The sequence below is a fragment of the Anas platyrhynchos genome, chromosome 1, assembly GCF_047663525.1.
Source record: "Anas platyrhynchos isolate ZD024472 breed Pekin duck chromosome 1, IASCAAS_PekinDuck_T2T, whole genome shotgun sequence".
NCBI classification, from domain to species: domain Eukaryota; kingdom Metazoa; phylum Chordata; class Aves; order Anseriformes; family Anatidae; genus Anas; species Anas platyrhynchos.
The window spans coordinates 139744449-139760141 of record NC_092587.1 but is presented as its reverse complement, the minus strand read 5'-3'; the positions used below and the strand labels follow the sequence as shown (position 1 = coordinate 139760141).

The 15693-nt window shown below is 36.5% G+C and overlaps 1 protein-coding gene across 2 annotated transcripts in view; it reads left to right on the top strand.

Annotated features, from left to right (window-relative positions):
* The window catches only part of MGAT4A (alpha-1,3-mannosyl-glycoprotein 4-beta-N-acetylglucosaminyltransferase A), a 73566-nt gene that overhangs the window by 28240 nt on the left and 29633 nt on the right, over nucleotides 1–15693 (top strand). For both annotated transcript variants that reach the window (XM_027446443.3, XM_038173197.2), the window contains exons 4-8: nucleotides 617–757; nucleotides 2570–2703; nucleotides 13720–13766; nucleotides 14295–14408; nucleotides 15005–15080. In XM_027446443.3, coding sequence (XP_027302244.1) covers nucleotides 617–757; nucleotides 2570–2703; nucleotides 13720–13766; nucleotides 14295–14408; nucleotides 15005–15080 — 512 coding nt within the window. The remainder of the gene's footprint in view (nucleotides 1–616; nucleotides 758–2569; nucleotides 2704–13719; nucleotides 13767–14294; nucleotides 14409–15004; nucleotides 15081–15693) is intronic.

The window sequence follows — 15693 nt, the reverse complement described above, 5'->3', positions numbered from 1 at the left end:
GCAACTCTATGAGAACCACTTGGGTATCCTGAGAGGCAGTATTCTCCAGAGAAAGCAAGAAATATTTTAAATAATCTAGTGGAATAAATTAAATTCATCAGTGTATGCTTTATTGCAGAAATTTATTGCAAAATCTTGATTATATATTTAATGTTAATTTTTTGTCTGTATGAACAGTCTTTCTAATATGTGTTTAGAGTTTTGAAAAATGAATTATTTGCAGTAGCATTCCTACATGGTGATGATTCTATAGGTGTATGTCAAAAATAATCTAGGTAAACAGACCTGCCAGTTTGATCTGCTGGAGAAAACAAATAAACAAAACTCTAAGTAAATTGAGCATTCTTTACTTTTGTGATTAGATACTGGAAGTCTTGTGTGATGAGGTGAGTATTAACTGTATCTGGAGGAAAATAATCTAGACCATTGCTTACATTAAAATTTAAAATAAGAAAAGATTTCCTTTGTACACAAGATGCAATGCCTTGGTAAAATGGATCATTTCTTCCTTTTTTTTTTCAGTTAAGATCAAGCTGAGCATCTTACATGATTTACCACTGCATAAAACTTTTTATTGTTTCTTTTTCTGCATGACTGACTTCATGTGTGTTTGCAGATGAGACACTGAAATTATTAAAAGAACTAACAAGTAAAAAATCTCTTCAAGTGCCAAATATCTATTACCATTTGCCTCATTTGTTGAAAAATGAAGGAAGCCTTCAACCTTCTGTGCAGGTTGGCCTTGGAAGGACAGGAGGTAAGCTGATACAGTGTTTGTTTTATGTTTTCTATCTGGAGGAATTTCTAGTTCTTGTAATACAACATACGGTGTTGCTTAGTAGATCAAGGACATCTCATTTAACTTGTGGGATATTGCTATCTCTCAGAATTCACACTGAATCCAGGATGAAAGGAGTTTGGCTTCAGCTTTGCTCTTTTCTGCATAATCTTGGTCACGCCCCACCCCATGTTAAGAGGCATTTAGTTTGGGTGAATTTTTGTAACTGAGTAAAAGAGAACAAAGCACAGAAGTGTTACAGTTTCTGAACTGCTAATGGACATACCCCTTGGGCTTTTTCAGATTTGTGTGATAACTATGTATAGATATAACTATTTTAGAGTTGGTCATAAATTAAAGTATAATTTGGAGTTGGACACACTAAGATATTCAGACAGAATTGCGTCAATAAAATGTGGACATTGGTTGGAGGGGAAGAAATAAATATTGTGCTGCAATACCATTGATCCCCTTTTCTTTTTAATCCTCCCAAATTCTGAGCTTTGGTCGTTAGGATAGCTCCACTGAATCCCACTCTTACAGCTCTAGAAAATAGTTAGGCTGAAGCCAAACCAAGCTGGCGTACCTCAAAGCACATGTATGTGTTTCCAAGCACGAAGGCCCCACCAGTGAATCCACAGGCATGCCTCTGTGTCAAGTGTGTGGGCTCAAGCCATGAGGTTATTTTTCTGACTATAAACACCATTTGTTTCAAAGTTGTTAATTAGGAAGGCAAATGTTCATACTCCTTTATTGTTTTAAGTGAAGCCTTTAATATATTCCACTAGGAATATATGACAGAAGTTTGAAGTTAGAAAACAGCAACTGGAGTTTCTGTTAGTCTCCCTAAAAAGAGGGAGAAAATTGAGTTTAATTTATTTTCCTATCTTCTCCTTTCATGATCATGATGCTTTTTGAGTGTTTGTTTTATAAGATCAGAACTCACTGATGTATAGTTGCTAGGTGAAGCAGGTGCTGTGAGTAAGGATAAACAAAATTTTTAGTAGTTGTTTGATTTTATATATTTATGATCTGGTAAGTCATTTCACACAGATGGCTCAGAGCACTGACTGACTTCCTGAGGGCTGGTCTATCCTTTTATTGTGTTCCTGTTGATACCTGCTGTGTTTGCAGGAGGTCGCCAGCCCTGTGTGCAGAGTGGGGTGACTACGGTGAAATTTAAGGAACTTAGGAGTTGAATGGCCATCTATAAAGATGGGGTTAATAGCATTGTAGTATGGGCCAGAGTGCTTTGCATCTGAGGTACTTTTAACAGGGATGAGAGGTTTGAGTATGGAATTCTTGGGCTGTCCTGATGACCTGAGCTTGTTTTTCTAGAAGAACCAAAATCTCATGCAAGGGAAGTAAGAGTTCACCAGTACAACTTTAAAAGGCTTCTGAGGAGTTAAAAATAAACACTTGAGTTGTGAAGAATGATTGTGCCAGCTTGAAAATAAAACTAGGTTAGGGAGGTTAATCATTCTGTGAGTTGTGGTGCAGCCTTACCTGATTAATATCATGGTTGTTGATTATTACCTCTGCAATAGCCTGGCATGTCTAGGATTACTTTTTTTTTTTTGTTTGCGATGTTTGCTCTGAGCATTGGTGGTGATTATGTTAATCACGTTCCTGTTGATGGTGTTATATTTTTAAACTATTTTAAATTACTGCTATCTCAATCTTTTAACTCTTTGCGTTTCTTAAGTAATGCTTTATTATGAGACAAGCTTTTTGCTTTCATTCTTGTGTATGAAATTACTGAAAGTAAGTTTCTGTTTTGTTTGATTTCAGTTTCCATTGTAATGGGAATACCTACAGTGAAACGAAAAGTCAAGTCTTATCTTACAGAAACTCTCCACTCCCTTATTGATAAGCTGTCCCCTGAAGAGAAACTGGATTGTGTTATGGTTGTCTTTATAGGAGAGGTAATCACATAAATATTTTTATATGCTTTCTAACCTGCCTTTAATCATGAGTATTCCTTTCAGGAATTGATGAGGACCTTCTTTTTCTTTGCAATATAGACAGATGACTTTCTATGCCTCCATCTCCTTTACATTTAAGGAAAAGTCTTGTTTCTCTGAAATAAACAATTGTGGAGAGCCCAACCTTTTCTATTTATGAAGTGAGCATGGATTCAGTGGACTGCTAATTTTGCATGTCTTCTGATGTTGTACATAATGATTAATATGTCCTAATTATCTTATTCCTTCAATATCAGCATAGTGGCTAAGGGTCTGTGGTATGGTAGGGAGTTTTTTTTTCCATTTTCTTCATGCTCCTTTTTAGTCAGTCCTTCCTCGGGTTGGTGCTGCAGCTGGGGAAGTCGGGTACAGATTGTTACTGATTTTATTTTTGGACTTCCTGGACATTAAAAGTCCAGACCTTTCAGATAGTCCAAATGAAAACTGTTTGATTTAGTCTGTTTGGTCAGTTTGACTCTTGATTTAGCTGAAAGCTTAAGGAAATGATAGACTGCTTTCAGAAGTAATCTTGCTGGCTGCTGAGAGTTGTGTATACTTATTTTTTCTTAAGAGTCTGGCATGGAATGGGGGATTTTTTTTATATATGTTTGACCTTCAGCCATCTAACCATGTAGTGCTCTGTTCAATCAGTGTTTTGTGAATCCCACAGAGGAAAATTTGAGTCCTCTAGTTATAACTGTGAACACCATTTTAATCTTGTGAGCCAGTGTCCTTTCAGCGATGATTAAGTGAGAAAACAGCGTGCTAATACATCTAGTTCTATTAACAACAGATTTTAAACCTTTATTTTAGAAGTTTATAAACTCTTTTGCTGTACCTGAGACTGACCCTTCTAGTCTTCTAATATAAATCACTGTGGCTTATTTTTTTCTGACAGTGAGTCACTCAAAAGCCATCAGTCTAATAGGTAATGTTTTTCTGCAGAAAATGCTCTTAAAACATCCGTTGGTTGAGAATATCAAGTGATCAGAATTCATTTAGGAATTACTGGAGCAATGGCTTTCCTTCTCTGTACTGTTTGGAATAATTGCATAAAATTATTGCATAATTTTATTTAAGGTTTAAAACTTTCAAGGTTTATAAGTTTCCTGTTGTTTTGCTTAAGGAGGTCTGAGTTGTGAAGACTGTGTGTTAGCATTGGATTCTCAGTCTTCTACAAATCTTAGAGTAGGAGTGAAGAAAATCCACACCCCAACCCCAAATGAACAAGTTTCCTTGTAACCTTAGACAAGCCATGTAGGTATGCTTGAGTTTTCCATAGACTTCTGTGTTTTACTCTAGAGTGGGACCCTCTGCATCTTTTGGACATGGCTGTTTGATGTGCTTACTCCCATGTCTGCTATGGGCATAGCAAGCCATGAATGTTTGGGAAAATCCAAAGAGCCTAGGTTTGGATTCTTGTCCCATTATAACCTTTCCCTAGTTTTGCATTTCTTTCTCCATCCAATTTCTCCATCCGATTTTGTCTCCTTTGCTTTTCTATTCCTTTTACCATGCTTTATATTTCCTTAAGTTCAATATCTTATAGTTTGTTCTGTAATTGCTACAGGAAACTCTTTCAGTGAACAATATGGTACAGTAAATACTTTATCCTGAACTGTGCTGTGTTTTTTTTCTGGGTTGTGCTGTATTTTTCAGCTTCCTTTTGCAAGATGGATTATATAGGTTTAATAAGCATTTTCTCTGGCTACTTGAAGGAAAATCTATTCCCTTCCTGGGCTTCTGTTTGTTCTTAAACAAAAGGAAGGGCTTTTGCTCTTAAAATAGCTTTGACTGTGGGATTTCCTAGCCTAAAATGTGTTAGACTGTTATTAGCATTAACGTTTGCATTAATGAAGGCTATTCAAAAATACATTAGGGCTTTGATCAACCATGCCTCTATTAAAGATGATGGCAAAAGCTTCTGAAAAATGGTATGGCCTCTGCTGAACATTTGTGCAGCTCAAATACAACAAGATATGGTTTGTAGTATGAGGTTAGGTAATTTTACTAATAATTTTAAAACTACTATTTGTGGTTTCTGTATAAGCTATACAGAATATAAGCTATACCACCACCACCACCAACAACGAAAAAGTAAGAGTTTACAAAATTATTTTTCCAAGAGAACTACGTGAAAAGTGGTATTTTGGAAGGATTACGCGAGGATTTTCTTGCTGACTCAAACTGAGAAATTGAATTGACTGTGTGTAATAAGCATTGCTGGGAGACAGTCATAAATGACAGTTTCTTTGCGCTAAGCACCCTAAAACTTCTTTAATGATTAATTTCTTTCTTTTAGCAGTTCTATCTCACTTCTTTCTCACAAAACTGACTTTTCTGGAACCCAACTTGAAAATTACAGCTAATGGCCTTCTGCAAACAGCATGAACAGCGTAAACAGATAAGCTAGTAAATATAGGTGCATTATGGTTGCTAAATAAAGAGATCTGCATATTCATTTACTGTATTGATATTTCTCAGTAATGTGATCATACACAGTAAATTTCCATACTGAAAGTTCAAGGAATTCTAAAATACCTCGGTTGATGTGATACCTAATCACCGATTTAAATAATTACTAGAATTGCTTGACAGTAAACTGTGCAATTGTCCCAGTAACTGACATATGTCTGTGTTCTCCAATTTGTTAAAATAATTTTATTGCAGAATAATTTGCAGGGATTAATTAGGATGACTAATAAATAGGCATGAATCATTATACGTCTATACTTAAAATCTTTTTATTCCCCTTGACTGTGTAGTTAGCTCAGATGCTCCTCAGATGATTTAAACAAACGATTCATCTCTCACCAACCTGGTTTGCATGAAAACCTTCTTTCTGAAGAAACTATAGGCTCTGGGTTTAAGGAACTGTGAACTCCACATGAAAATGACTGTCCAGTTTTTTATTATTATTATTATTTTTCATAGGGATTGCAAATAACAAGGGAAACAAGGTTTTGAAATGCTTTACATAATAGTGGAACAACAGACATAAATATGTATGAGAGAAATTAAAATACTTTTCTGGTATCTAAACAAGATATTTTTTCATATGAGATCTCATTTACCACAAAGAAAGTGCATCTTAGACTTGTTCTAAATATATCACAAATTATTGTCAGTCCACTTCATTAATCAGTGACTGTGCTTAGCACAGCCTTTTGTACAAACAGTAATCAATGTATATTGGAAAGACCACAAGTCCTTGATTTGACCAAGAATATCAAAAAGGCAAATCACTTCAGAAAGAATCAGAAGACACTCAGAGCTATGCAAAAGGATTTTGCTAATATTACATAGTACTGATTACATCTGATTGGGCAGTAATTGTCCAGCCATTTGCTCTTGGAGCACCAGTCCATGTGCTACGCTTTCTCACACATTGCTTATTAAGTCTTAGACTGTTTCACATGTAATCCTAGCATAAACATACACATGTATACATATGTATGAATGTGTATATATTAAATAAATTAAAGCTAAACAAGGATGTTTTGCTAAATAATTTAATCATCAACAGGTAATTTTAAGGGCCTGCACAAGTGGTAACCTTTGTTTTGGATTTAAAACCAGTCAAGATGACCGCAGTTTCTAGTTATAATGCTAGCTCTTGTAACTAGAGGGCAGGTTTGTATACCAGTTATAAGTACCTATGTAAACTGCTGCTGTATTCTCAGCATCTTTAGCATCTGAAGAGTGTGGACTGTTGATGCTGGGCACCATTACAGGACTTTACATTCCTCTTGTCATGGTAATGGCTAGCAAAGTTTCACATGGGATATATAAAACATTTCTTAGATCTCAGAGAAAAATTTTGACAGGAGTTTGAAACCTGCCATGGACCTGAGACAAGCTTAGTGTCTCAACAGAAAGATGAAATTGTGCTTTTTCCTCAAGCTCTAGGTTTGAACGACTGAGATACTTCTCTTTGATACCTTTTGAGATGCTCCAGGGCCACAGTAACTATCTGATGTTTCTCATAAGGGAACATCACTGTTCTCACCAGTAACATCGAGAGCATCCATTTGTGAGATGAAAAGTAGCAGTAATAATCTGAGTTCAGAAGCCTTACAGGTGACTTTGTACCTGGATGATTGACTGAATTAACGCTGTATTAATAAGCAAGTTTAGGACAATGTTCTCAAATTTTACTACTGTGGTCTGCCTTGGCCTAAAGACAGTAAGGACAAATTCCTTCTGTCCTCCAAGTAAATGACAGAGTTCATTGAAGTGTGCTTTTGATTGTACACAACTACTACCTACGTTTGACTGGAAAAAATAGACCTTCTAGACCTTTTCAATGATTTACAGGCTCACCCAAGGACACGAAAAGATTTCCCCAGGTTTCCAGGCCACATGTTCTGCTTTCTTTCAGACTCTACAAAGCAGGCTTTGTCTGTAATACATTACAAAGTTAGTTGAAAGCTATATGATGTTAACATGACTTCCACCTAAATGTGCTGTTTTGAGTTGTCCCTTGACTTTTTGTTCTGGCTGGCCTTCTTAAAATCTAAACTTGCTCTCTGATGCGGTGCTGTGGTTCACAGCACAACACCTAGGGACTGGTGCCTTCATGACTGAGGAGGTGGCATGCAGGATACAAGGGTAGGGACAAATGAGAGTGGAGTGATAGAATAATAAACTTGTATTTCTGCTATTGCTGTGAAAGGCTTTGCATTGTGAAACCCTGTCCACTAGACTTTTCTTTTTTTCTTTGTACCTTGTTCTCCTTGTTCCCGTGTTTAACTTGAAACTGCTGCTTCAGATCTGAAAGCAGAAACTGTATTCCTGAAATAATCTTTTTCAGCTGTATTGGTTGAACTTTAACAGATATTGTTACCTTTTTCTACAGGCTTTGTTTATATCCTTACACTGTTGAAACCACTGGAAACCACTGCTGCACTTCTATTCCTTAGGGCTTTTTCATTGCATAAATCTTCAAAAACATGGCTGAATGCTATTTTAGTGGATGATTTTTCCTAGGTGAAGTTTAAGGTCTTGTATATAGGTAATTATATTCATACGTACTTTCACCATTTCAAGTCAAACACAGGTTTACTTTGCCTTTTCTGGAAGTTGTTCAGTTTTGCATTGCTTGTTATTTAAATTACATTGTAAAAATATTCCACCCATGTTCTACAAGGATGGTGAAAGATCAGATAAAATTGTTGAAATGCATAAGCAATTAAATTACTAATTTATTTTTTTGGGGGGAGGGTGGGGTGGAGGGTGTTGTTTCTTGAATAAGTTAAGACTGATTTATAGTAGCTAATCATTTAAGAATTAAGATCTGGGCAAGCTGACAGACTAGATAAACCACATTGTTTAGAAGGTCCTGTACAGTTGCTGTCTCAATTCTTCACTGCTTTCCCTGCAGCTTCCCTTCCTGAATTTATAGTATTTTGATAGTTTTAGTGCCATCTTTTGTCTATTGGTGCTTCTCTTCCTAAAACCAACTCTTAATGACAACTGAAATAGAAACTTAATCCGAACAGATGTTTGGTCTGCTGAGGGAATATCCAACAGACTAACAAAGATTGGAAGGGACCTCTGGAGATCATCTAGTCCAAGCCCCCTCCCCTGCTCAAAACAGTGTCAGCTGCACTAAACCTGTGCATTTTGCAGAGCATTTCAACTTGCGTCTTGAAAATTACAGCTTGTTAAAAAAAGTTAAGCTTCGAGAACAAGAAAATCATAGAATCACAGAATGGTTTGGGTTGGAAGGGACCTTTAATGACAGACTAGTTCCAACCACCCTGCCATGGGCAGGGCATCTTCTACTAGATCAGGTTGTTCAACTGCACTGCTTGTACGTGGTATCGTAGTATTCACCTGCTTTTTGGGGGGGCCGGGGGGGGGGTTGTTTTTTTCTACTCCACTTGGAGATACATAATACAAAAATGAAGTGCTCATTAGCCGAGTGTCAATGTTGATGCATACAGTTTAATTTTGTATAGCAGCTGCTATTTTGTAGTGCTTCATTTTGCCAAAGTTCAGTGTTGAGCACTTCTGCTCACTTGTGGTGGGAACGTCATGGAAACTGGGATAAGACTAATGTTCAGTGGCAAACTATGAAAAACGTATAATTTAAGTGGTGTCTCCAGTAAGTGTAGAGAAGCTTTTTCAGGAAAGAGTTGGACAGAAAATAAAATGGGAGAAGAATCCCACGCTTTGCAATGGAATGTAGTTGCCTGAAATTCATTTCAATGTTTTTGCTTCTTTTGCCTTTACCATGTCTTGTTCATTCAGTGGTTTGATGCAAAACACCTGTGCACTTACTCTGCCTGTGCATCAACCAAGCTCCAGTCCTGTTTGGACTCACTGTTATTGCTTGTTTAGATTTTATATATGTGGATTTGAACTGAGTCTCTGTTTGTGGTGGTAGGGATGCAATCTGGATGCCTCTAAATGAAATTAAGAGGCAAAATCTGAAATGAAGACAACATTTTTCATAGAGTGCGTAGCTAAATTGTGAGTGTTTTTGCTACTGGATATCGTGAAATACAAGTGAGTAAAAAGGTTCTGGAAGGCATTAAGCAAATTCACAGAGAACAGACACAGAAGGAGTTAATGAATCTAATGATATGGATGCCACTCAGGCCTAACAATTGTTAATTGCTGAGAACTGGGAGGTGTATGAAAGGAAGAAAAATTTGTTCTGTACATACCCTGTTTATTACTTTTTTTTTTTTCTGAGCATCTACTACTGGCTAAGATAGCACATAACTTTTGGTGCAGATAGACCTTTGTTCCGTATTGCCATGGTTTTCCTTACATTTTGAGAAGCAGTTCCCCTTCTGTATGCTTGAAGGTATTAAATGGATAGGTTTTAACAATATGAAAGAGTTGGTTCTTAAAACTAGAAATCTTTTCCTCTGACAGTTGGTTAGCCATTAAGGAGAGCATTCTAACCTCTTGTTTTCTCTGCTAGCTAATATATTCTACTGCTTTGCTATGTGCATCCTCACTCATAAAATCAATAAAAAAAAAATTGGACTTTTGTTCACTGCTGCTGTGGTTCTTTGTGCGTTTGTTATGAATAACAGTGTTTGTTCAGACAAACCTTAGAATAATTGCAAACTTGAAATATGGCCTCACATAAAGTAGAGAAGGTACTTTAAGCAACTGTAGAGCAGCATCTTAAAAAAACAGGAAATTTGAGAAAGACACCGACGCTCTGAAACTTTTTTTCCACAATGCACTCCAGGTTTTCTTGTAGAGAGATTCATCAAAGCACTGTGTGTGTCTGTCATCAAAATAGCTGATATATGAGTTAAACCTTAGATGTTGCCAGTTCGGGCTTATGAAACACCATAGACTTCATAAGCTAAAATCTTTTTTCTCCTGCTGAAAGGTTAGGTAGGCTCAAGGGAATACTGGCGAGGTACATGGAAAAGGGGTCTACCAAGGAATATTAAGTATACAAAATCACACCTGTCTCAGGAAGTAACCTGAACTGAAGACAATCAGAGCATGGATGGTAGCAGGAGGAAGTACTGTGCGTGCTTGTCCTGTTTGTACTCTTTTCTATGTATCCATTTTTGGCTGATGCTGATGTTGGAAGCAAGATGCTGAGCTAGGCGAATCCTTGGTCTTGATCTAGTATGAATGAAAAAAGGAGGATGTCTCATGCCACATGTTCTTGTTCTATCTGAGATCAATAATTTCTTATGACTAGGAAGAAAGAATGGGCAGGAAAGATTTGAACTGCTGATATTTGAAATAACCACTCCTCTTTATGCCTTTCATTAGTCCTCAGAGATCTACTTAACAAGACAAACTTGTTTTTGAAGCTCCACGATTCATTGATAAGATGCATCTTTTTGGCTGACGGTGTTAACTCTGGCTGTGGACTATCACAATTTGGCATTTAATCTTTAAGGGGATTCATTCTTGAAATGTTAATTTTTGCTTCTTTTTTCTCAGGTTCCAAACTCCTAGGGATTATTTCAGCTTCAACCTCAAAAGTTTTGCGAGGGAATGTTAACGCCTTCTAATTTAGCAGACAAAAGCATTCATTGTTATTTTCTTACAGGTTGTGCTGCTTTGATTGGGATCACCAGTGACATTTCCTTTCAATAGATGCAAATAGCACTGACACCATGAGCCAGGTTCTTCATAGCCATTCCAAGGTCAAACTGGTATCTACCAGATGATCTTCAATGCAAGCCTGAAGAACAGTTACACTTTCTTTCATGGATGATTTCCTTTTGATTAATTGGGATTTGTCTCTTCCTCTTTAAGGTTCTTGGAGAAGACAAGGTCTCTTTTATATTATCTGTTGTTCATACTTGTTTGCAGCAGTCTCATGTCCCGTAGGTCGATAAAGAGGACCATAGGTCTTACTTTATCAGGCAGTAAATGCCTTCTTCCTCAAAAGTGGGGAATGGATCTCGGTCGATAATAGATTTTTCCATCACTCTTCAGTTACTGGCTGAATTTATTGATAGTGCTTGGAAGATCCTTAGGCTAGAGCAATTCTCTGACTGTTCCAGATATCCTGCCATTACTGCACTATGAAGTCTTCTCTGTAGTTAACTCTTCCCTTGGGTATTGCGACAGATTGATCAAATTAATTGGACGCTCTCATATTTATTTCATCAGGTTGTGTGAAATAACTTCTGAGTGCCACCGTCCTGGCACCTGTCCACAGCTGAAGGGCATTGGCATAGGTCCTGTTTAGCATTAGGCTGGGTAATGAGAAGAGGTGGTCGCCTCTGGAGGTTCTGATGTGGAAGGATGGCGCGCAGCCTGCTGTCCTGAGGGGAGAGTTTGGTATTGAAACCCTGCTTCTGAATCTCAAATGCTGCTGGTAGATAAAAATACACTTATTTAGACATAATGGCAGGATATCAAGTTTGTAATGCATTTGCTTACATGAAAAATGGCATCAGCTATTTCAATCTCGATGTTCTTTTTCATTGAATATTGAATTCAACACGACATTGAAAGTCTACAGGCTACATCACTTTAACGTGATCCCAGTTCAGACTGGGAAAACGCCAACCTGGTGTGTGAGAGAGACGCACACACAGAGAAATAGTTGGAAGTGGGGAAAGAACTCTTATTCCAAACTCTCTAATCTTTCTGGATGTGGTCCATTTTGTATTAAGGAAGTCAGCTTTTAAAAGCACTGTAAAACAGGACAAGGCTATGTTCATTTTAAGGAGAGTTACAGTGAGGCAGGGGCTTCTGACTAAATGTATGCTTCCAGTTAGGATAAAATACTGCTTGTATTTTAATATCTGGAATACTACATAGAGATTAGCTGTGCTTTTGGTGACTATTCATTTAAAAACAAAATGAAAAACCCCACAACCTGTTTTCCTACGTAATTACATTACGGACAGTTTAACAAGTATTTGACTTATTAGTACTAGACTGAGTAACTGGAGTTTGGAATGTCAACTAAAAATTCAGATTGTTTCTTTTTCCTATGTTGACTAAACAACATTTTTTAATGTTTAAAAATAAATACAAATTTTGAAAAAAGGAAAAGATAGAAATAACGATTATTGAATTATCATTACGTAGTGATTTGCAGCTATTAACTCACAACAGAAGAAGTTGTGTTAGACTCCATTCTTGTAGAGAACTGTGCCTGAACAATCCATATGTGTAATTAAAGACCTAGTGATACGTGAAGGTCCATATGGGTCTGTGAGTCTGCTTGGGTGGAACTCATCGTGGGACAAGTTTTAAATTGCTAACACCTTAACTGCTTATTAGGATTTCTGTCCTGCGAAGCACTAGGAATAGTGCTTACAAAGGAAATACGTATGGAAAAAAAAAGCATGACAAATGCTTTCAACTCGCTTCTTCATATAGCGTTTGCAACCTGCTTTTGGAAGAAACCCACTGCTGTCCTTTTTGAAAATGTGTGTGTCACTGGCATTATGTTGGATTTTATAAAAAGTAAATCTTTAAAAATAGGAATGGTGATTTCTAAGATCAAAGGGTAAGAACCTTTATCGAACAAGATTAGTGGTTCCATAGAAATGCTTGGGAAGGATTTATTCTCGGTGTGTATAATCCTTTAATGATAATCTGCATTACAAATTCATCAGAAAGATAGTATGAACTGTTCCTTTGTTTCCAGCATTTCAAAGGCAGCTGTTTCTGCAGAAACCTCATGAGCTACCAGAATCTATGTTGATTTACAGACTGTAACATTTATTTTTAAAACTGATAAATAATATGTCAAATTATTAGATTAGTAAGTACAGCAAAGAGTAGTTTTTCTTAGTCTAGTTTATGAATTCAAAATCTCTCCTTTCCTCCATGTGTATGACCAACTTAGTAGGTTGCATAAGAAGCCAGTTCTGGCAAATTAGGTGATGTATACTCTTCCTCAATGTCAGAATTATTTTTTTAACCAACAAGTAATTTTTTAGAATATTTGCATCTTAAGAACCAGGTGATTTATCAAATTAATAGTCCTTCAAGTTTAGTCTCTGATGCAAAAAAGCAGCCCTTGTTAGGAAAACAGCATGTTCGTTGTTGTCTGAGGTTGGGTTATCCATGCTTTAACTGCAAAGTGTAGGAGATGTATTTATGAAAGAGGTGTCTGTTTATTGCCTTGTTCTTCAGAAATCTTTCCTTGATAATGTTTTTGTATAGCGTAATATTGTTAACAATAATATGTTCTTCCTACACAAACACTGGGTGATCATTTTGTCATTAAGATTATGAACTGCAAGAAAATGCCAGTTTTGTATTAGGACTGTCTATTAAAAGCAGACATAAAGCAAATGTTATTTCTCTGTGTTTACATAAAAGAATCATTTCTTCTTCTGTTAGTCAAAGGACACAGTTACCAGAGTGATGTGCTCCTGTGTTACTAAAATATATTACACACTGAAATTGATTTTCAAGTACCTCACCAGTTGTTGTCACTGGTTTCTTTTAAAGAGTAGCTGCAAAACGGTTAAGTATTTCGTTTGATAGTGTGTTTTTATTTTTGTTTTTCAGACTGATCTTGATTATGTTAACAACGTTGTTGCAAGCCTGGAAAAAGAGTAAGTTGTAGTTCTAAATAACATTGTGATCAGTAATAAAAAGCATTAGGGAAATAGAAGTTCATACATTTTTGTATTTTGGGGTTTTTGTACTTTCGAACCAAAAGGTATTAGATAACAAATTAAGGGCAATGATTCAGTCAGTTAAGTTGTAAAATAATAAATGGAATTAAATTGATTTTGTGCACCATAAATAGATTTAGTTGCCTTAAAATAAATGGGAATTTGTGACATCTCAGTTACTGTCTTGTATTCCGTACATTCAAAGAGAACTGTAGGGAAAAAAAAAAAAGGCAGTGTTTAGAATCTAGTTAGAATTTTGATTATTGGTCAAGAGACTAAGAGGCTATGCTTTTCTGAAAAAGCTATTAGGGAAAACAATATCTTCTATAGTAATTTTACTTCACATCCCTTATTTGAGTAAGTCATTGCTATAACCAGGCATAGTAACTATACCAACAGGAAGCTAGCAGGAAGTCTACAGAACTGAAAATATGTTGTATGATTTTATGATGCTTCTTTTGGCAGATTTTCTACAGAGATCAATTCTGGCTTGGTGGAAGTAATAGCCCCTCCTGCATCTTACTATCCTGACTTGTCAAACTTGAAAGAGACATTTGGAGACTCAAAAGAGAGAGTGAGGTTAGTTTATTCCTCCAAATCCTTTCCCATCTCCTCCCACATTCACACTTTTCTTGTTTATAACATGACAAGTGGGATGTGAATTCTTTAAATGTTTTCTTACTGTAATTCTTGAAAGTGTGGGGAAGTGAAATGAGCACTGAATCCTTTTCAGTCTTATCTGCATGCTGTTCTGTGCATGATCAGAGCCTAATGCTGAGCTTGGTTGAACTCATTTAATGTTAGATTCTGGGAGGCGAACAGAGACTTTTGTTGTGTTTTTTGTTTGTTTACTGTTTTTCTTTCTGAAATATGGTGTAAAACCCAGTCATTCCTGCTGAATTACTATTTAAAATGCACATGTGTTTTAGTGAAATGCTAGGTAGTTTTCACAAAATAGAAATCAGAATAAACCAATTTTTTGTCTGTATTAAAGTATAAGTTGGAAGCTTTGTTCCTTTTTTTCAGACAGGATTTCCTGAGGGAAAGATGCCAAAAGCAGTTGTCCTAACATTTCACCAATATGCGTCATTTTCATAGTGAGATTTACTTTGAATTACCAGTGTGTATTGAAAGAACTTTTTTTTATTATCCTTAAGTTTTTAATTGAATTTCAGATGGAGAACAAAGCAAAACTTGGATTACTGCTTTCTCATGATGTATGCCCAGAAGAAGGGAGTTTATTACATTCAGGTAAATTTCTGTTCTTTGTTTTCAAATGAGTCTGCATAAATTTTCAAATGAGTCTCCAGAAATCACGCTGTTGGGTACACCAGAAGGACTGAGACAGAGCAGAGATAACATGGTTATAACTTGGAGGGCACTAAGTATGGGCGTAACGGTGTCTGAGGAAGTAATCTGTGGAGTTCCCTGTCTCTGAAGTGGAAAGCTATTTGTCATATATGATTGATTTTATCTTAAGAAGCTTAGCAAAAAAGGTGAAGGAATGTAGACAGCTTAACTACTGTTTTCTCCCTTGTCCCCCAGCTGAGGTACAGCTGAGTCTCCTAGGCAGAAAACACCAGCATAGTTTTGAGTGAAATTGAGCTAAAATCTATTTTTCTTTCTCTTGAAAGCAGGTGCAATGTCACTTTAATATGACTCTTTGGTGTATAGGTACATTTTGAATGTGTTGCCAGACTTGTTTTCTTTTTTTCTTTCATTTTTTAAAAGAGGTTCTCAAGAACACAGTTAAGCAATTAATCTTAAGTTGAATTTAGTTCAGAATTGTTCCTGTCATGCCTTCCTGCTTTGAAGCAGAAGCCTTACCTATAGGTATGGCAGATCTAGTGGATTAGCTGTGCTT